The sequence below is a fragment of the Peromyscus maniculatus genome, chromosome 10 (genome assembly GCF_049852395.1).
Source record: "Peromyscus maniculatus bairdii isolate BWxNUB_F1_BW_parent chromosome 10, HU_Pman_BW_mat_3.1, whole genome shotgun sequence".
Classification (NCBI taxonomy): Eukaryota; Metazoa; Chordata; class Mammalia; order Rodentia; family Cricetidae; genus Peromyscus; species Peromyscus maniculatus.
In genome coordinates, this window is record NC_134861.1 from 25,209,907 (window position 1) to 25,232,268 (window position 22,362).

The 22,362-nt window shown below is 46.4% G+C and overlaps 1 protein-coding gene across 4 annotated transcripts; it reads left to right on the top strand.

Moving 5' to 3' along the window:
* The first annotated feature begins 591 nt into the window (after positions 1–591).
* Fam161a (FAM161 centrosomal protein A) lies at positions 592–21,071 on the top strand. 4 transcript variants are annotated; one of them, XM_006974797.4, is made up of 7 exons: positions 592–3,133; positions 9,693–9,925; positions 12,227–13,363; positions 13,713–13,880; positions 15,428–15,527; positions 18,642–18,796; positions 19,413–21,071. In XM_006974797.4, the coding sequence occupies exons 1-7, from the start codon at positions 2,951–2,953 to the stop codon at positions 19,534–19,536; spliced, it is 2,100 nt and encodes a 699-aa protein (XP_006974859.1). In that variant the 5' UTR covers positions 592–2,950; the 3' UTR covers positions 19,537–21,071. The 4 variants fall into 4 exon arrangements, with proteins under 4 accessions (XP_006974859.1, XP_006974857.1, XP_042141490.1 ...); XM_006974795.4 differs by lacking the exon at positions 13,713–13,880; XM_042285556.2 differs by lacking the exon at positions 18,642–18,796 and having other exon boundaries at positions 19,413–19,550.
* Positions 21,072–22,362: the final 1,291 nt, after the last annotated feature.

The following is a 22,362-nucleotide window of genomic DNA, read 5'->3' on the forward strand; positions in this document are numbered from 1 at the left end:
GTCCTGTAAAGAGAGGGGAGGCAGAAATAGAATAATCCAGAAGTCAGCCTGGAGTGCACGGCACAGCAAGCAGAAATAATAGAGATCCTGCCTTGGCAATGCAGAAGGACAACCAAACCCCCGGAAAGCTGTTCTGTGACCTCCACATTCCCACCATAGTACACACACACACACACACACACACTATACACCTGCACACACATACACACCACAGCTGCACACACACCACACCTGCACACACATACACACCACACCTGCACACACACATACATACCATACACCTGCACACACATACACCATACACCTGCACACACACACATACACCATACACCTGCACACACATTACACCTGCACACACACACATATACCATACACCTGCACACACATTACACCTGCATACACACACATACACCATACACCTGCACACAGATTACACCTGCACATACCATACACCTGCACACACATTACAACTGCACATACCATACACCTGCACACACATTACAACTGCACACACACACACACAAATTCAAAATTTTAAGTGACATAAAATGTTAATGATGCAGATTAAATTTAAAACCATTGGCTGGGCAGGGGTGGCACACACCTTTAATTCCAGTACTTGGGGGGCAGAGGCAGATAGATTTCTTTGAGTGCAAGGCCAGTCTGGTCTACAGAGTTAGTTCCAGGACAGCCAAGGCTACACAGAAACCCTTTCTCAAAAACAAAAAAACAAAAAAAATTAAAACCTTTGCATAATAGTGAATAGCACAAATTTCAAGGAAAGTCATCCAATATTAGAAAGCCATTTTAGCAAAAAAAATACTATCTAGGAATTTAAAAGGAACACAATCTAAGTATGAATCTTTAAAAAAAAAAAAAAGTTATGCTGAACAAAAGAAACTGAGTGTGGCTGCAGATGTGCCTCAGTGGCAGAGCACTTGCGGGTGGTGCATGTTGTGTGTGCTCGGAGCACAACAAAGAAGAAAGAAAAAATGAAAAGGAAAATAATCCTGGCTAATAACCTGGGAGTGGGGCACAAGGGATGGTTTGTTTGTTTGGAGATAAGGTCTCACTAGGTAACGCTGGCTAACCTGGAACATACTATGTGCTGTCAACCCACAGAGATCTTCCTGCCTCTGCCTCCCAAGTGCTGGGACTAAAGGTGTGCAACTACCATGTTTGGCTAAGGTTTTGTATTTTTTTTTTTTTCGAGACAGGGTTTCTCTGTGTAGCTTTGCACCTTTCCTGGAACCCACTTTGTAAACCAGGCTGGCCTCGAACTCATAGAGATCCACCTGGCTCTGCCTCCCGAGTGCTGGGATTAAAGGCGTGCGCCACCACCGCCCGGCAAGTTTTGTATCTTAATAAGGCTGTGGTTTCATGGGTATACACTCTTGCAGAATTCATGTAACTATACATTCAAAATTATTTCACTGTCCTGTGTAGTTACATTTCAACACAAAAGTGCAAAAACAGTTCTTCTACGATGATGCCATTTTCTTGCAGATCTATCCATTTCAAGCTCCATGTTCTTTTCAGTTGTTATTAGATGTCTGCAGATTTAGAATACTGAAACTTTCCTGTTCTATGTACACACTAATGTCCTTCTTACCCATGATTTACTATTTCAAACCATCTACTCACAGGGCTTCAGTCTGTAGGTCTGTCTTGGTTTTGAATTGGCTTACACCAAATCCCATCCCAGAACTAGTTGCATGTGGCTGACAGGAAGTCACTATCCTGTCTGTTGGAGGACTATGGGTGTCACCCACCTTCGGCTTTTCAGAATCAGCTGGCTTTTCAGTTCCGTTGGGAGAATCAAGCTCAGCCCAAACAGAGGAGCTGAGGAACGTGAGGTGATGGAGACTTCACAGGTGCTGGTGCATACACGTGTGAACAAGGAAGGCGTGGTAGCATGTGCGTCGGGGACAGGTTCTGTAGGTGTGGTGCATGATGCGGAACCTACCGGAACCTTATGGCGGGGACAAGGGCGTTAGCTGGGCTTCTGCAAGCAGAGTGTTAGATCGCAGGTGCCTGAGACTTCCCCGTGCCCGCTGAGAGACCATTCCAAGGGGCCTAAAGCCTAAAGCCGATCGGGAGGTTGGTGGGGGTGAGGCAGGAGGGTGTGGTCCCTGTGGGCTCTCGCCCCCCTCAATCCTGCCGCTAGCTGGCTACAGAACCCAAGGCAAGCCACCCCGTCACTCACTGGTTGGAGCTACAGGCACTTTCCATGTCTGGCCTCTTACTGGTCAGCCAGGAGAAAAGAGGGCGGGATAACTAAGTCTTCTCCTTCTGATTGGTCAACTCGTGCTTTTTTTTTTTTTTTTTTTTTTTTTTTTTTTTTTTGTCAATTGGAGATGAACCTCGTTCTCTGCCATGTTGGATAGCGCGCTGCAAAGCCTGTCCTTTTCTGGGGCGGTCACACGACACCCGGTGCTTTCCTGTTACGCTGTGCCCCAATGTGTAAAATTTACTAAAAAACGCGCTCTATCTGCTTAAAGTTCGTATGCCGCGAGAAGTCCTGGTTTAGACCGAAATAAAGCAAGAATAAAATAGAGAAAGGCTCAGTCCCTAGCCGGAGAGCTGGGCGTCATTCACGTGAATCTGTAATGATCTCGGCGCCGATGAGACTATCGTTGAGCAACTCGCTTGAGGAAGACGTTTGATTTTGGCTTGCCGTGTAGCTTCAGATAGTTGTCCAGAGTGCCCCGTTCGTTAACCGCAGGCTTGTACCAGAAACCATCCTTAGACTTTAGTAGGATGGAGGGCTCGGTTTGTGACAGTGAGAAATAGGACCTTGCGTGTCTTTTGGTCCCTCGCACGTCCTGTAGCGTCCCTAGTAACCGAGCCCCTAGTAACCGCCCGCCCCAAGCCAGGATCTGCGAGGTCGGGGGCGGCGCCAGCTCACCCGCCCCGGGCCGGCGCGGGCGCTGAGGCTCGAGGCGGGGCGATGGCTTCCCCGCACCGGGCGGCCAGGCAGGCGGCCGCCAGTCTCCACCTGCCGGTAAATCTCACCACCGGAGCAAGGGGCGCCCAGTACGAACACGAAGACCCCTTCGAGTCCTTGGTAGCAGCGGCGTTGGCGGCAGCCGTGGAGGAGGAACAGAAAGGGATGCGGCCGGCGCGGGCGTCGGTAATGTGGGAGCCGGGCCGGGTCTGAGGGGGGGTCTGGGTCCTCACCGGCGCGGACCGGTGGAAACGAGGCGCGCCCTGCAGACGCCCCCTACTCTCTGCCCCAACTAAAGGTTGCTGCAAAACTTTCTTGGAGAGCGTTTATGTAGCTGTTTCTAGAGTGTGCAAAGAGCAGAACTTCCTATTCTACAGCATATTTTAGGAATAAATAATTCTTAAGTTCTTTGATTTTCATTTCATTTTATTTTTTTACCTTGAGGAAAACTGATGTACCCATAGTTTTCAAAACTGTGTTTTATTACTTTAAGGTTTTGGCTAGTACTGGATTTTAGCACAGTCCTTTGGAGAGCGTGCTTGAAGTTAAGTGGATAGGTGCTCCACGGATATAGAGAAAGATCCAGAGGAACAAATCGCCAAAATCCCACTGTTTCCTAAAGGGGTCATAAGGGCGCAATGAAGTCTCTTCACAAACCATTTTCAAAATAACGTCCTGGATTTGTTTTCAGCAGAAGAGCACAGTCTGTCCTCTGTTCTCTCCACTTTTTTATTCTTTGAGAATTGCATACAGTGTATTTTGAACAGAATCACTCCCTTCCTTCATCTATTCTATTCATTGTATTTCCTTGTTTACTTTTAAATTTGTGTGTATGAATGTGTACCATGTGAGTTCCTGGGAGTTACAGATGGTTGTGAACCACCGTGTGTGCTGGGACTCAAGCCCAGGTCCTCTGCAAGAGTAGTTGGTGCTCTTAACAGCTGAACCATCTCAGCGTCCTTATTTTTGTTTGTTTTTTTGAGACAGGGTCTCGCTATGTAACCCTGGCTGGCCCGGACTCACTGTGTAGACCAGGCTGGCCTCAAGCTCACAGAACTCTGCCTGCCTTGGCCTCTTGAGTGCTGGGTTTAAAGGTGTGTGCCATGCCCAGCTTCTATTCTCTTTAAAAGTCCAGAACTAGCAACTCTTCTGATACCAAGTACCAGGTCCACAGGCCTGTGCCTGCCCCACATTGGTTTCCTAGCAGTGCTGGACTGGATGAAGGCTTTGTTTTGAGCTTGCTGAGTGAGTGCAGTACCAACTGAGCTACATCCTTAGATTTGGGGGTGGGGGGGAGACCAGGGTCTCATTTGGTCTAGGACGGCCTCAAACTTGCTGTTTATGGCTGAGGATGACCTCAAACTCCTGATCCTCCTGCCTCCATCTTCCAAATACTGGGATTAAAAGTGTGAGGCACCATGCCTAGCCTGTAGCAAACCTTTCAGGAGCAAACAGCTTGAGGTTATGTAGAGCAGTGCAGATGGAGAGGCTGGACGTGAGTGAGGTTCAGAATCCTGGCACTGGTTTAATACCTGATAAAGCTATCGTTCAGCATAAGCTGAGGCAGGTTACAGAAGACAGACAGTTTGTCGGAGGGAAGTATTTGGATCCTGGATGGGACTTTACTCTCTACTGCTTGCTAGGTGATTTTAGGACGTGACTTTATTTCCTGATTTATAAAAGGACCACACTTGTCTCTGTCTTCACCTCATTCAGTTGTTAATAAGAACCAAAGGAGAGAATAAGTGTCATTTCTAAAGAGTAATTTACATAAATTAGTAGTAATTATAACACTGACAGTTTGAATAATTCACTTGGAAATTAATTTATACTTTGGCTTACTGTGGCAGAAAGATCCATCTTTTGTATAGTTGTAGTTATATTCCAGAGTGCCCTGTTAACTGAAGATTTATATTATAAACTGGGTTTGGGTTTCCAGGACCCAAGTAAAAATCTGGTGTGTTGGCATTTGTCTGTAATTCCAGTGTTAGAGGGGGGAGAGACAGGCAGATCCCTGGTGTGGTGATATATTGTGCTCCCCAATAAAACTTATCTGGGGATCAGAGGACAGAGCCAGCCACTAGATTAGACATAAGGCCAGCAGTGGTAGCACACACCTTTAATCCTATCACTCGGGAGGCAGAGATCTGTCTGGATATCTGTGAGTTCAAGGCCATACTGGGAACAGAGCCAGGCATGGTGGCACACACCTTTAATGCCAGCACTTGAGATCTCATGTCTTTGCTTGGAAAGCACACATGCCTTTAATCCCAGGAAGTGATGGCTGGGTGGAGAACGGTATATAAGGCCCAAGGAGACAGGAACTAAGAGCAGTTCAACTGAGACCCTCAGGGGTGAGGACTCAGAGGCTTCAGTCTGAGGATTCATGGAAACAGGATCAGCTGAGGAGTTGGCTATGGTTTGTTCTGTTTCTCTGATCTTTCAGCTTTCACCCCTATACCCGGCTCTGGTTTTTTTTTTTTTTTTTTTTTTTTGTTTGTTTGTTTGTTTGTTTGTTTTTATTAATAAGACATTTTAAGGTTCGTGTTACATCCTGGAACTTGGTGAGAGCCCTCTGTCAAAAAAAATGGAGAGTGAAACACACACACACACACACACACACACACACACAACACACACACACAACACACACACACACACACACACACACACACACACACACACACACACGGAACCTCAACATTTGGTGGAGACATAATAGAAGAAAGATTAAGGGTCAGCCACCCTGGTAGGGGGACTAGGACAAGGGCCGGGAAGATCCACATTCACTGAGAAACGTCGAGGTGACATGTCAGTTGCTGCATCAGATCCCTAAAAATGAAGACTAGAGAATAGTTTCACCAGAGGGGAGTTCTGTAGGTGGGGAGAAGAGCAAATGTCCCTTTGGTGGTTTTTGTTTTCCTAAAGAAATAAAAGGGTTACGAAAGCAATCCATGGGTAACAAGAGAAAGGCAAGCACAGTTGCGGGGCTAGTGGGAACCATTTTCCAAAGGGACCCTGGGTGCTGGGCATCTGCTGCATACTGCTCGGTGTCTAATTGGTATTAGCATTTTCAAAACGGTGTCTGTTGCTTGGAAAGCTACATGTTAGTTATGGTGATAACCAACTGAACAGTCTCCTTTTCAGATACCTAGTGTTAGAGCATTTAGAAGACTGAGTCAGAGTTGTGAGTTTGAGACCAGCCTAGAGTATACGGAAAGTTCCAGGCCAGCCTGGACAATGTTACAAGAACTTGTTCCCCAAACAAACAAACAAACAAACAAATCTCAAACGTTAGCTGGGTACAATGGCCGGCAGCTGGAATCTCAGTGCTTGGGAGGCTGAGGTGTGCATATCTCACTCAGTGTTGTAAGACTCCTTCTCCCTCCTTCTTTCCCTTTTCCTCTTCCTTCTTTTTTTCTTTTTTGGAGTCAGGGTCTCACTGTGTAGCCCTGGCTGGCCTGGAACTCATGGAGACGGGCTGGGCTTCACAGAGATCCACCTATTTCTACCTCCCAAATGTTGAGATCAAAGGCACGTGCTGCCATGCTTGCGCCCAAAGGATCGCATGTAGAACAGGCTGGCCTCAAAGTCACTCTGTAGCTCAAGCTGACCTTACACTCAGGGTACTTCTGTTTCTGCCTTCCGAGTGCTGGGATTGTAGACAGGGCACCACCAGGCTCAGCCTTGAAAAGAAGAGAAATTAGTGAGAATTCCAGAACTTCAGATAAACGCTGGACCACAGCACAAATAACTCCTTATGGTGCCGACACTGGTACCGCACCTGGTTGGCTCATCCCTAAGTGGGTCAAGCCAATCTCAGGATTAGCTTCCGACCTAGTGGCACTTACCCCACGAGAAGCTTAACTATGAAGAAGGGGGAAGAGAACCGAGTGTTGCGTACGGTGTTGGGCACACTAGACAGTCCTGGGGCAGAGGACAGAGGTGAGACTCGAGTCAGGAGTCACTTCCCAGCCATCCACGTCCTGGGTTAAAAACAAACCAGCAGGAGGGTTGATTGGAAAAGTTCCGCATGTGTTAACAGTGACCGGGCATGTGCAGAGCTCAGTGTCGAGCACACCTCCTCGGGCCTGCCCGCCTCTGCTCCCCACTGCTGCTGCTCCCTTTCACGAAGTTCTTCCAGGCCACAGTCCCTTGCTGATTTTAGTGTCGATGACACAGGACCTTTTAAGAGATTTTCTGGAGGAATGAACGAGCCCATGGGTGCTCTGCCTGAAAGATGCTCCCTCGTGTCCTAGAGGACATATACGTAGAACACACTGGCAGTTTCACAGCCTGATTTTTAGATTTTCATTTGTGTTCGGAACATGGACACATGTAAGTAAGATCAGTGTGGTCCTTCGGCAGCCTGTGCTCCTGGGCCCCGGGTCCATCTTACGTAAAGGAAACACCTGCTGCTTTCCCTTGGTGGAACCTACACAGTTTTTAACCTCTATGTTCTTTCTTTCCACAAATATTTCCTGGACATCTCTTCTTGGCCGGGTACCTTCCTAGAGGCTGGGGACCCAGAAGAACAATGCAAACAAACCCTTGCCTTTGGGACGCTGACTCTCGAGCCGGGGCAGGCAGGGATATACAGATCAGCCAGGATGAGGTAGATGGTTGGCGGTTAAATACTTCTGGAAAAATAAAACAGAAAGGAGGACTCTCAGTGAGTCGGGAGAGTTGTCATTTCAAAGAGGAGAGTCAATGAAGACTCTTGAGGTGGTGGTTAAGTGGAGAGGGAGTGTGTATGCTGTGAAGACTTCCGGAGCATGAGCATTTTTGAGAGAGGAAGCAAATGCAGGGCCTCATCCCCACTCCCTTAGGTCTATTTTTATTTATGTGAGGTGGTTTTCTATGTGGGTCTATGTGAATGTATGCTGTGTGTAGTGCCCAGGGAGGCCAGAGGAGGGCGCTTGATCCCCTAGAACTGGAGTTATGAATTGTTATGGGCCATCATGTGTATGCTGGGAACTGAACCTGGGTCCTCTGCAAAAGCAGCAAACCAATTCTCCTTAGTGACTTGTGTGACATACATTAATAGTCCTATTTGTTGTTGATAGGTCCTATGAGTTGTTGATAACAAGATTCTACATATTAGTTCTTTTGAGAAAAAAAAATTGTTTTCTTTCATTTGTTTTCTTGAAGTTTTCCCAAGTGGAACAACACCAGCCTCTCAAACACTTAAAAAAAAGGGTGGGGGGCAACAAAACCTGGGGCTAGACAGATGGCTGCCCAGTGGTTAGAGCGCTTGGTGCTCTCGCAGGGGACTCGGTTGCCAGCATCCACCCACACCTGGCAACTCACAACCACCTGTGACTCCCGCTCCAGGGGATTTAACACCCACTTCTGGACTCCGTGGGCACCTGCCCTCACCCATACATGCATGTATGCACATAATTTAAAAAATATGTACATCTCTCTGTCCATCCATCTATCCATCTATCCATCCATCGCCTCCTTTCCCATTGTGCTGGGAATGAACTCACAGCCTGGTACATGCTCAGTAGATACTTTCCAGCTGAGACACTTCTTATTTATAACAATAGACTCTGCTGAATTTTCCCATCGGAAAGACTAAACAGACTTATTTTGTGAGATCGTATCATTATGAGTCTAATTTGGGAACATATTTTGTTTCATTCTGAGCCTTTTCTAGGTGGTAGGCTAAGTTTAAAACCATGGTTAGCAGCCCATTTTGCATAGTATCATATATAATCTCAATTTTCTCAACTGAGAATATTAAAAATTGTATTTATGAAGAAGTGAGGGGCTTGGGGCTGTGTTATATGTGTGTGTGTTCAGGTGCACATGATGTGTGTGTGCACAGAGGCAGGGGCCAGCCTCTAGTGGTGGTCTTCAGTGGTGTTTGAGACAGGGTCTCTCACCGGAACGAAGGGCTTGCTGATGAGGCTTGAGGGATCCTCCTGTCTCCACCTCCCAGTGCTGGGGTTCCAAACACACGTCACCAAGCCTGGGGAATTGAACTCAGCTTCTTACGCCTTCGTGGCAAGCACTTGACCACCCGAGCTGTTTCTCCAGCTCTAGGAAGTGTGGCTTTTATCTCCTTATTGAATCGGCTCAAAAGGACTGAAAGGTGGGCAAAGGCGTGAGAGGAAGTCTGGTGGAAAGCTGCAGTCCTGACTTGTATGTGGAGTGTCTCCAACAGACAGGTGCACACGCAGCGTTCCCCCACGCTCTCTTCTCGCGCCCAAAGTGTCTGTCACCCGTGGGCATCCTCTTCTTGCTGCCCACAGCAGTGACTCTGAGACTCTCTTTGCCCTGGGTCCTTGGTGAGCACTGAGAACTTTGTCCCTGGGCCCCACCCTACCTCTGTCCACTGCGAGCCCCCGGAGCCACAAGGCAGGAGCCCCTCCAGAGCTGGGCTGGGTCCAAGCAGCGGCTTCTCTCTTCTCAGCAAAAATGCACAACTCAGAAGCTCCTTGTGGAAATCCTTGTAGCCGTGTTCACATCTGTCTTCTGCACTGCTAAGTGTCCTGACGTGTCGGTTGTCTAGGAATCTAACCATTATAAAATGGATTGAAGCCAGGCATGGTGGAACATGCCTTTAATCCCAGGGGCCAGGCTGTCAGATCACTATTTCACAGCTAACTTGTGTACACAGGGAGTGTGAGGCCAGTGTAGGCTACATAGTGGGACCTCTGTAAGAACCAGCATTTGGATCAGCATCAGTTTGTTTCTTCATTTCAAATAGCACATAATGGGCTTCTCCTCCCGTCAGGCTGGTGGTGGTAGCAGCTTTCCTAGGGAGGATGAAGGCATGACACTCCAGGACGTCATAGACTTTTCTGATATTTACCACTCTAATGAAGAATATTTCAGGAAACTAAGAGAGCTGAAAGCTGCCCATGCAGAAACCATGGCAAAATTAGAGAAAATGTACCAGGACAAGCTAAACATAAAAGACATCCGGCCAGTGATCATCAGGGAAGATTCTTCTAGTGTCTCCTCTGGGTAAGTTTGTGTCCGGTGTCATCTTTGGACTGACCTAAGAGAAATCCTTAGACTAAGTGTGGAACAAAAATACCCCAGAGTATTTGCTCCTAAATGTCAGGTCCTCAGCAGCATAGCAAGAGCCTGTCTACCAAGCATTAAGGGTTTGATCCCCAGAATTGTCTGGGGGAGAAATTGAACTTAAGTGTGACACTCTTGTTGAAAATACTTTCCTGCCTCCCACCAGCAGCTGAGCGTGGCCAGCTGCTCCTGTTTCTGAGACACTGGAGTGTCATGTCATACTGCGACCTCTTTGGGGGTGTCAGACCCCAGACAGGCCTGGCACACGGGAGATGCACAGATAACTGACCAACTGGATTAGTTAGGTAAAGGGTCAGCTTATAGTTTCAAAAAAAGGAAGTTCGCAGTAGAAATGAGCCTTGGAACTAGACTGATTAAAAAAAACAAAACAAACAAACAAACAAAAAAACAGGAACCAAAAACTTGTATCTTTAATGACCCCATATTAACCCATTTTTTAATTAAACTTAATTTTCATGATTTTAAATATGCCTTTAATCCCAGCACTTGGGGGCCAGAGACAGGTGGATCTCTGAGAGTTCGAGGCCAGCCTGGTCTACAGAGTGAGTTCCAGGACAGCCAGGGCTACGTGGAGAGCCTGTATCTCAGACAACAACAAACGGCCTAGCTCAAGCAAGCGTGGCTGCGTACGACTATGATTCCAGCATCTGGGAGGCGGAGGTCGCAGGGGTAGGAGTTCAAGGTTACCCTTGGCCACACTGCAAGTGTGAGACCAGCCTGGGCTATATGAGACCCTGTTTCAGAGAGAGAGGGAGAGAGAGAGAGGGAGGAAGAGAGGGAGAGGGAGGGAGAGAGAGGGAGGAAGAGAAGGAGAGGGAGGGAGGGGGGAGGGAGAGAGAGAGAGGGGAAGGGAGAGAGAGAGGGGGAGAGAGAGGAGCACGATGGCTTGTGATTCTCAGCGCTGAGGCAGGAGGACCGCTGAGAGTTTGCGGTCCTCCTGGAACATGGTAAGTTCTAAGCCATCCTGAACTACATAGTATAAGGTCGTGTTTCAAAAATTAAAGAAAGAATGTATAAGCAAAATGGCCCAGCCTAAATACTTTGATACATATCCGTAAGTGTAAGTAAAGCAGGAAAACAACGATGAAGGAGCAGGAGAGATGGCTCAACGGTTAAGAGCACCGGCTGCTCTTCCAGAGGACCCGGGTTCAATTCCCGGCACCCACATGGCAGCGCACAAGTCTCCACGGGCACCAAGCACACATGTGGTTTAAACATACATGCAGGCAAACACGTTAAATTACAATACAAACAAACAAACATATGCCACCAAATGACCCTCAGAACAAGAGGTAACTTAGTAAACTGATAAACCATTAGACATTTTGAATAAAATCCCACCTCTTTATATCATTAATACTAGGAAGGACCTAGTCTGTGCATCTCCCGTGTGCCAGGCCTGTCTGGGGTCTGACACCCCCAAAGAGGTCGCAGTATGACATGACACTCCAGTGTCTCAGAAACAGGAGCAGCTGGTCATACTCAGCTGCTGGTGGGAGGCAGGAAAGTATTTTCAACAAGAGTGTCACACTTAAGTTCAATTTTTCCCCCAGACAATTCTGGGGATCAAACTGTTAATGCTCGTTAGACAGGCTCTCACTGTGCTGCTGAGGCTGGTCTTGAACTCCTTGTCCTTCTGGTCTTGGCCTCCATTAGCGTGCACTAGCATGTCCAAATAAGTTCAGACTTGGAGGAGGGACAGGAATAGCAGGACAGGAAGCAAGGAGTAGGCTTCAGGGCAGCAGTAGATGTGTGTCCACAGGCGTGTGGGAAAATCCGTGTGAGAAGGCTCTAAGGATGGTGACGGGTGTGTGTGTGTGTGTGTGTGTGTGTGTGTGTGTGTGTGTGTGTGTGTGTGTGTGACCACAGGTGAGTCCTGACTGATTGCTAGTCCAGACTTTAGAGCAAAGAGGAGCGTTCCAGGTAGGAGGGACGTGCGTGCTCAGACGTATTCAGGATGGTGACTCTGAGGAGCATAGAGGGAAGAAACACGAGACGTGAGGAGCAGCTGACGTCCCAGGTTCCTTCTCCGCAAAGTGGGAAAGTTGATTAGGTAACTGATCGTCCCCTCTCAGCTCTGCTCTAAATAAAAAGGATACTTCTCACTGTCCCTGTACAGCCACTCTCTTCTCTCTTCATTTTAGAAAATCTGTGATTACCTAAATCCTAAAATTCGCCCTATAAAATTGAAAGTGTGCCCTACTTATTATTCTTCCTTAGTTCTGCATCGGAAAAGGACTGCCCTCACCCTGCCCTTCTAGTGACATCGCTTTCAGAGCCCGAGGTGGGCCGGTCCCCCTCCTTGTCCAGCACTTCTGAGGAGGAGCTGCCCAACCTGGAGAGAGAGGCTCCCCGGGGCAGCAGGATGACAGCGTATGCCAAGGAGCTCATCAACAACATGTGGACTGGCTTTTCTGTGCAAGATTATATTCAGCACGACTCTGACTTCCAAACAGCTAAGAAAACAAGGAGGAAACCCAAAACCTGGGTGCCCACAGTTACAGTGCCTGTGCCCTTTCAAATGACGCTCAGGGAGCAGAAGAGGAGAGAGGAGGCGCTGAGGGCCCGAGCGGATCTGGAAAGGGACAACGACGACGACGACGACGTGGAGTGCAGGAGGAAATTCCGAGCCAATCCTGTCCCCCCCTGCCTGTTCCTCCCCCTGTATGAGGATCTGATCAGGCAGAAGGAAGAGCGAAGGAGGACGGCCAGGGAGAGAAACAAAGCCGCGCTCCTGGCCTCCCAGAGGCCGTTCAAGTTCATTGCCAGGGAGGAGCAGAAGCAGGCGGTCCGTGAGAAGCAGCTGAGAGACCTTTTTAAGTCTAAGAGGAAAACGAAGCGCTTCAAAGCCAGACCCATGCCTCATTCTATTTACAGGTCGGCTTCCAATGACAAGGCGAAGGAAGAAGAGCTCTTTAGGAACATCAGGATGCAGCTAAGGGCCCAAGAACTGCTGCAGAATCCATCCTGGCCCTATAGGTCAGCTGGCAGACCTCTCAGGGACCCCAGAAGTCCTGGAAAGCCAGGGGGTAAACACAGGTGTAGGTGCCTGAGCCCTGATGATGGAGACTTTGCTGAGAACCGACGGAAGGAGCCCTCCTCAGAACACTGCTTCCTGAACCCCTCCGCTCTTTATAAACAGTGTGGTCTTCAGGAATCCCCGTGTGACTCTGCTAAGAGACAGAAAGTCTTGGCAGACATGAGAGCAGCCGAAGAAAATCTGAAAGAAACATGCTGGCCTTATCTGTCTCCAAGGCGGATGTCCCCGGTCAGAAGTCCGTGTGCAAAGCCCAGGCCTTGTCTGTGGAGCCCTCCGATGCCCACCCTGTCTTCCCGAGGGCGGGAACAAGCCATCAGGTAAGGCCCTGGGATGGGCGCTGCCTGACATGTGGTCGCTGTACTGGCACATGCAGCCCTGTGGGTTTTAGCTTGGTAAATCTGAAATTACTAACTTCTCGGTAAGGTATTGTACTATGTGGCAGAGAATCGTTTGGTAGGAATGCTCTTCTCAGAAAGGAATGTGATTTCTGTTTCCCTGGAATAGACTAGCTTACACCATCAGCGTTACTTGGATTTCCAGTTTCACAAGTCAGATTTTGGTCAAAAGATGGCTTTTTTTTTCAGCTTTTGAATTTCCATGTTAAATCTTTGCTGGACAACTTTCTTCTTGGCTTAAGTGAATTAAGCCTTAGTTTGTTGCCCTCAGGAAATCACTTGAGGAAAAGAAAATGTTGGAAGAAGAGAGAAATCGGATCCTAACTAAACAGAAGCAAAGAATGAAAGAATTGCAGAAGCTCTTGGCAACCCGAGTTAAAGCTTATGACTCACATCAGGGCTTAGCCCAGATGTCTAAATCCAGAGTAAACCATCTCAGGTATCACGGAAGAGTCCCGAAACTCGAATGTTGGTATCCAAACTCAGTTCTTTTCCTTTCTTTCCTTTCTTTTCTTTTTTCTTTAAACCAGCAAATGCCTAGATATGAAAATGGTGTGGCATCTTGACTAATCAAAGATTATTTGAATTTATGGATTTAAATAATCTTTGGCTGTTTGTACTCAACTTCTATATACATATATACACACATACACATGATGAGAATCAGTGTATGCACTCACCTCTGTAGCAAGAACCATGAGACTGTGTGGAACAAATAATTTCTGCTATGGCCATAGTTAATAGCTATGCTTTAAATACCAGCATAAAATCTTCGTGTGTGTGTGTGTGTGTGTGTGTGTGTGTGTGTGTGTGTGTGTGTGTGTGTGTTATTTATACATTACACAAATATTTGGAATATATATGTCTATGGTACTGGGGGTATGTGGATCAAACCCAGGACCTTATACATGCCAGCGAAGCACAGACTCTACAACTGAGCTAGCCTTATTTGTATTACTTGTGATTGTACAATGCATCACTGAAAAAATCTCTAGCACTGAACTGCATCCCAGCCAAGAGTATTTTTTCAATTAAATAAGTCAAGGAGTTCTGTTTTAAGTCTGTACAAAATCCAATGGCTAGAGTGAGTGCATTGTAGGTACACACTGCACCTTGTGACTGTTTCCCTGTGACAAGTAACAGCAGCTGCAGAATACTAGAATTCTCTAGAGCAGAGTTGAAAACCAAGGTTGCAATCACTGCACATATGAATAGTCATGTGTAAGCAAGAAAATCTCTCCTCCAAAGTTGGGTAAGTAATATGATTTACTAACCTTTCATCTGACTTATAAGAACCAAATACATATATTTGCTTTTAATTACAGTGAGTATTCCTTTACAGCCTAGTGTTAGTCCACTGATAGATCCTAGTTTGATGAACTTGAGCAAAAATTTCCTTAGGAATACAGTGTTTATCTATAAAAGTTAATAATTTGCTAAGTATGAGTAAGCGTAACTATTGTAAAGTATAATTATTTTCTGTACCATGAGACTTTCTTGTCTTGGTTGCTTTTAGTATATCTTACATAGAGAAAAACAGTGCAGTTGAGTTCACTGTGGGATCTAGTCCAAAGGATAAGATAAGTACAGTGATATTGGTGGAGTGTCGCTGCTGATCTTTAGGTGGTCTCACTTAGAGGGGCAAGAAAAGCAGGGTCTTGATTTGAAAGAATTTTTTTTTTTAAAGATGCCTGATTTGGACCAGATATTCTTGGTTTTACATACTTATAAATAAGACACTTTTCGGGCCAGTTTTTTTAAATACCTTATGACTTTTGAAATGCCCAGACTGTCCCCAGGGCAGTACAATATGTGCTCTCATAAGTTAGGATTTTTATCCTGGATTTATGAGAATCTTACCAGTCTAGGAAAGGAACCAAGCTGAACTGTGTGCTCTGAATTTCTGATTTGTCTTCTGAGGTAAATGTCCTAATGCAGCTTCCGTAGCTGACCTTTTAAAATGCCATTTCCTTGATCTGATTCTAGAGAGTGTGAAAAGGCAAGGATGAAAGAGTATCGGCAAGAACTGGAAGAACGGGATGAGAAGCTTCAGAAGAGGCCGATGCTGTTTGAAAGAGTTGCCCAGGTTGTGTTTGTTGGCATCTAGAACCATTTCCTCTTCTGTTTCTCAGTGCCTCTGGCTTCCAAGCTTGTCCTTGTTTTTCTTATGTGTCCTGTTAGCGCTGAGACATGCTGTTTCTGGGGCAGCTTCATCCAGTTCACCACGGAGGTAATTATGCTTAAGATCTGATGAGGCTCATAGCTCAATAAAGAACATTCCATTAACCCAGTGTGCCTCAAGACATTCCTGCCACGGTCTGCTTCTAGTGCCTGGCCTTTTTTGTTTTGTTTTGTTTTTGTTTTTTTGAGACAGGGTTTCTCTGTGTAGCCCTTGCTGTCCTGGATCTCATGCTGTAGGTCAGTCTGGCCTCAAACTCACAGAGATCCTCCTGCCTCCGCCTCCCACTGGGGTTAAAGGTGAGTGCCACTGTGCCCAGCTAGTGCCTGTTCTTTTTAATCAGCATGGTTCTGCTCTTCTGGTGAGGCTTCGAGATATTGGTGGGAGATTTTTGATGAATTAAACCAATTGGTTTGAGACCAGTGTATGCAATATAGTGAGACCCTGTCTCTTAGAGGCATTTTAAATTTGATGTTTATTTATTTAAATTATTTCATTTTATGGGTGTGAGTGTTTTGCGTGCATGCATGTCTGTACACCATGTGCATGCATTGCCTGCAGAGATCAAAGGGCATTAGATCCCTGGAACTGGAGTTGTGAGCCACCATATGACTGCTGGGAACTGAACCCAGGGCCTCTGTAAGAATAAGTGCTCTTACCACTAAGTCATCCCTCCAGGCCTAAAAGCATTAAAAACCAAAGAACAGATCTTTCTGTTTCCCGCACTGTCAAAATGGGTGTGAGTTAGTACACCTTGACAACAGTGCAGTTGTCTGTTCCTGTGAATTCCGTTCATTCCCGTTTATTCCCGTTTTCAGTGAAGGTCTCAGGGGTCTTGTTGTTAACTTCCCCAAGATTACCTCTGGAAGTGGGGGAATCATGTAACTCAAGTCCAAAGAAGGTAACTAATCGGGTTTATAGTTAGCAAATGGTAAACTAGGGTCAGAACCTAGTTGATCTGCTTCCGTTCACCCCTCCTCCCAAAGGATGAACTTCCAGGTCACAGCGCAATGGTAATGTCCCCTGCACTTCTCCCTAGCCTTTATTGATCCCACGTATCTCAGGCCTCAAACTCCTGCAAAGCCAAGGTGAACTTGAACTTCTAACTCCCGCCTCTACTTCCTGAGTGCTGGATTTACAGGTGTATGCCACCACAGCTGATCTGACGTGGTGCCAGGGATCAGACTCAGAGCCTGGGGCTGGCAAGGCAAACAGTCCACCTCAGCTTCGCCCCCAGCCCCCGTTATCCTCTTTAGCCTGTTTCCCACTGACTCTCCGAAGCTCTCACTTCCCCTTTGTACCCTTTACCCTTGGCTCTGCCAGACCAATGGAGACCACCTGCTTTTTCTCTGTGTGGTCCTGGCTGTCCTAGAACTCACTCTGTAGATCAGGCGGGCCTCACACTCACAGAGATCCGCCTGGCTCTGTCTCCCAAGTGCTGGAGTTAAAGGTGTGTGTCACCTCCGCTCAGCAACCATAGTTCCCAGTCTTCATGTGCCATGACGTCAGACCATCAGAGACCAGGTCATCAGTACTGTTATCTGAGCAGCTGTGGTGTCCTGTTTCCTTGGGCGTTCGTTGATGGGCTCTGTCCCACACTCTGCATATGGGGTGCTATTGGTCCACTGGAACTGGGCTGTTCCTCATGACCCTCATTTTAGGTGGAGGTTCAGAGGGAATCCTTGGCCCCTGTCTCCTGTGAGATCCACTCGGAGGAACTAGGATTGGACTGAAGCCAACAACCTGAGCACCTAGTCACCGTGTAGCTATTTGAAGCCTGTGGGCTCAGGGCTGATTTTCAGCTTGTGAAGACCATGCCTTGGTTTTTCCAGACAGGCTCTTGCTGTGTCGGCCTCTCTGGTGGCCAGGCCGGGTGCTTCACCTGCCATGTGCTGGGACTGAAGGCTTTTCTTTTTAGGTTTGGGTATTTTGTTCACTGGTTTGGTTTTTCTGGGCACTAGAGATTTAAGCCGGAGCTCCAAGCATGCCTCTATAACCGCTCCACCTTTGAGCTGCGTCCCCTATCCCTCAATTAGCTGCAACTATGAAAGGGTCCCTACAACTCCTGTGAACCTCCAAGAAGTGTCTGTCATTCAAGAGACTTGACCTCAGTTCTAAATATTCCTTTTTCTTCCACAAAGTAGAGATAACAGTATCGTTGACTTCATCTTGGATGGTCTGATGTCATGGTATATAAAGGCTAAGGACTACCCGAGGTGCAGACTAGCTGTCCAGCCCTCCCGTGTGCTCCTGCATTCCCATCTCAGGCAGACACAAGACCTTGTTTGTGTTTAGACAGGTCTTGCTGTATACCCCTGCTGGCTGGTCTGGAACTCATTATGTAGCCCAGGCTAGCCTGAAATTGTGTAAATCCTCTTCCAGCCTTTGCCTCCTGAGTAGTGGGGTTGTATGCATGTGGCTCATTATTCTCTTTCCCTATTGATCTTTTCTGAGGGGTATCTTTATGCAATCTTAAAAGTTGACCACAGTGTGACAAGTCATTACAGGTCAGCACTCAGCCACCTCTTCTAGAGGTCACCGCCTCTAACTTGGGATCAGCATTGCCTTGTTTTCAGTTTTTCCTGTTTCTGGACTTATGGTAACTGAGTCTACTAGATATATTCTTTTGTGTTCTTCTGAGCATTCCTTTTGCTCAGTGTTACATTAGTAAGTTATCTGCCATGCCGTGTTGTGGCTGTTAACTACTTTATTCCTTTTTATTGGTTCATTTTTCTACTTGTGACTGTAGTATAGTTTACCCATCCAGATGTTGACAGGCTTTCAGCTGCTCGCAGTGTTCGGTTATTACAGACAATACTGCCTTGAGCAATCTTGTACCTGTCCTCTGGGCACGTATGTGAATCTCTCTTGGTCCCTGCCTAAACATGTCAGTCATAAAAGAAGCATATTTCAGTCACTGAAACTGTAGATCTTAGTTTTCACTGGTGCCTTTAAATCCATACATCTTGGTAGAAATTTCTAGCTTTTGCTCCTATCTAAAAAGGTTTGTCTCTCCTGTAGAGAAATGCAAGATTGGCAGCAGAAAAGCATTATTCTGACACCCTAAAAGCACTAGGCCTGTCTGAGGAGTTTGTTACAGAGAAAGGCCAAGGTGGAAAAGTGTCTGAGAACATCACCAGGCCAGAGCCGGGAAGCCACACATCGGATAAAGAAAGGTAGTGTGTGCAGGGAAGCATGCTCTGCCCTTTCCTGTTGTTTCCAAACCTTTTCCTTACGGGAGTGCTGTGAACCATTGTAAAATACACCAATATTTTACCATGTTTGACACGATATAAATGTTACACAGTGATAAAGCATTTTGTTCTTACAGTAAGTTTATGTTTCTGACATATACATATACATGTACATATACATACACATGTACATATACATACACATATACAGCCTGCTTTCCATTGAAATATAAGGAGTCACCAGTTGGTGGCGCACATCTTTAATCTCAGCACTGGGGAGGTAGAGGCAGGTGGATCTCTGTGAGTTTGTAGCCAGCCTGGTTTACAGAGCAAGTTCCAGGACAACCAGGGCTATACAGAGAAATCCTGTCTCAAGAAACCATAAAAGAAAGAAAGACATATAAGGAGTCAAGTTTCAAGACACGTGGGTTGTCAGGGACATTGTTTTCCCATTGGTGCTTCCGTGGTTCTCCTGGTCGCTGCCGGAGCCTGTAGACTGGAGGAGCACCACTTACAGGAAGGCATGGCCACACAGGGCTGTGTGCCTCTGAAACAGCGCGTTTTTCCTTTGATAGATTGATCACGTTTCTTTCTTTAGCTCTTATGAAGAAGAAAGAGAGAATGAGGAAGAAAGCTCTTTTCTTGATGCCAACAGCCAGGATTCTCTCAAGGAAAGCACGGGAGATGTCGAAGAAAGCAGAGAAGAAAATTCTGAAGAGTGAACCTGAGTCTCGAGGTTTCCGCTCACGGAGCCCTTCCTTCCACACGCAGCCTCAGGACCCCGGCCCCCACTGGGCTGCCCTGAACACGCGGGGACAGCTCCCACGCATGCAGAGCCGCTGAACCAAGGCGTCCTGTCTGGAAAAGGCTGTGTCCACACAACGGCCGGTTTGATTGCTAGATTACAGCTCTGCTGTCTGTAGTTCTGAAATTGCTATGTATGCTGTTTGTGATTATGACTGTATTTTATTTTCAAAGTGTTTGAGGGTTGGAGAACCGCAGCTGTCACAAATGGGTTAGTTATGGAAATGTACATTTACATTTGGTGGGGAAAAGAGTTTGGTGTTGAGAAAACTACTAGCTTTTGAAGATCTATTTTTAAATTTACTAAGTATTTTCAATTTTTTCAAATAATATGCAGAAAAAATAGGTACTTAGACATTTCCTGCTAAATTATCCATACCATGGCTACTTTTTCTTTTTTTGCCCTGTTTTTGTGGAGATTAAATCCAGGGTTCACATATACTTAGCATGAATTCTACCATTGAGCTGTACCTCTAATCCCCCCAAATCCTTTTTGATAGGTAAAGTATTAAAATAATTTATCTTACTCTGTATGTATGTATTACTGCACATGGAATAATTATGGCATTTCCGTGTGGTAATCTTTTTGTTTCTTTGTTTTGGTTTTTGGTTTTTCGAGACACGATTTCCCTATGTAACAGCCCCGGCTTTCCTGAATCTCACTCTGTAGACCAGGCTGGCCTTGAACTCACGGAGATCCGCCTGCCTCTGCCTCCCGAGTGCTGGGATTAAAGGCGTGCGCCACCACTGTTCAGCGTGTGAGGTAATCATAATTGAGATATATAAGTCCCTGTTCTAAATATGCTGAAATTGTGATCCTAACTTGCCAAAGGAAAATCCTAAAAGTAACTCAAGTTTAATTTTTGTATTGCTAACTTACTGTGATTAACTTTGTATACACTGTTACAAACTTACTGTCTCTGTTCAAGACTTAATTTGATCTTGAGTCATTTTTCCCTCTTTAAGCACATTTTTGTTTTGAAAATTCAAACTAATCTTTAGAATGCTACAAAGTAAGACATTGCCATTCTGACAATTAGCTTTACAAAGGACTCGTAATAAAGGTGGGCGACAACATCTCCCAGCTGCTTCTTTTGCTTAGGAAGATGTGTTCTCAGCTGGGGCTCATGTGACATTCCTGCTGCTCTGATTAGATTGCTAAGTCCTTTAGAGGTGGCATTATTTGAAAAGTCACGTTGTATCCCACTAGCTGTTAACAGGGTTGTGCGTAAGGTAGACAGCTTAATGCAGATTTGAACGAGGATGGATGGATGGCTCTCAATTACAGTCACAGTTACTTCAGAGCGTACGAATGGATCTGGAAACATTTCCGACTTACCGAGGACTTGTACAACAATCCACAAACTGTCAAATCTAGAATGTTACTTCTTCTCTCCTCCCCTCAATTTCACGGAGAGAGTGTGGTCTGAGGACATTAAAGACATCAGAACCAGTCTGCAGTGTTCTTATCTGTTGAAATGGGGATAGGACCTCTTTGTTGTGGAAATCTGTTACAGCCTTCCTGTTGCTGGGGATGAAACCAGGGCAACAGCGGCTGGAAGTGTGTGCTTTACCGCGGAGCCCCGCCCCAGCCTCTGTCTCCATTGGCTTGTTTGTTGAGATCCGGCTTTGCAGCCCAGATTGGCCTCACATTCGCAATCCTGTTTTAGCTCCAGAGTGTGGGATTGCAGATGCACACCACTGTCCCAGGTTGATCTGTACTTTAAAAAAAGACTTTATTCTTTTTCCCCTTCCTTCCTTCCTTCCTCCCTCCCTCCCTTCCTCCCTCCCTCCCTCTCTGCCTTCCTTCCTTCCTTGCTTTTTTCTCTAGTTTTTCTTTTTCTTTTTTGAGACAGGGTAGAGCTTGGCTGTCTTGAATCTAATTCTGTAGACCAGGCTGACCTCAAATTCAGAGATCCACCTGCCTCTGCCTCCCAAGTGCTGGGATTAAAGGCCTGTGGCATCCCATCAGGTAATTTGATTCTTTTTTTTTTTTTTTTTTTTTTTTTTGGTTTTTCGAGACAGGGTTTCTCTATGTAGCTTTGTGCCTTTCCTGGAACTCACTCTGTAGCCCAGGCTGGCCTCGAACTCACAGAGATCCGCCTGGCTCTGCCTCCCGAGTGCTGGGATTAAAGGCGTGCGCCACCACCGCCCGGCTATTTGATTCTTTTTTTAAGATTGATTTATTTATTTTGTGTACAGTGTCCTGCCTGCATGTGTGATGTATGCATACAGGCAAGAAGAGGGCACCAGACCTCATTACAGATGGTTGTGAGCCACCATGTGGTTGCTGGGAATTGAATTCAGGACTACCTAGAAGAGCAGCCAGCTCTGAGCCATCTCTCCAGCCCAAAATTTTATTCTTAACTACATGTCTGTGTGTATATGTATGTGTGGGTATGTGAATGTGAATTCAGGTGCCTATGGAGGCCAGAAGAATGTGTCAGCTTCCTTGGAGCTGGAGTTCCAAGTGTTTTGAGCCAACTGATGTTGGGTGCTGGAAACCAAACTTGTGTCCTTTGCAGGAGCAGGACATGCTCTTAACCACTGAGCCAGCTCTGCAAATCCCACCAGCTTGATACTGTAATTGGAAAATAATCATTAGGTCTCAGGAATGATCTTCAAAAAAGATCAAGGAAAGAATATGGCCCATGGTTTGGTTGGTAACGATTTTCCTTTTACTTACATTTTTTTTTATGTGTTGGTTTCTGCCTGCATGTACGTCTTGTCTGTGTACCATGTGC

Excerpts from the sequence above, each read along its gene's own strand:
- Fam161a (XM_006974797.4), top strand. The coding sequence starts at position 2,951 with ATGGCTTCCCCGCACCGGGCGGCCAGGCAGGCGGCCGCCAGTCTCCAC. Across the intron at positions 13,364-13,712 it reads GGGCGGGAACAAGCCATCAG|GAAATCACTTGAGGAAAAGA; the intron begins GTAAGGCCCTGG and ends TGTTGCCCTCAG. Across the intron at positions 13,881-15,427 it reads TCCAGAGTAAACCATCTCAG|AGAGTGTGAAAAGGCAAGGA; the intron begins GTATCACGGAAG and ends ATCTGATTCTAG.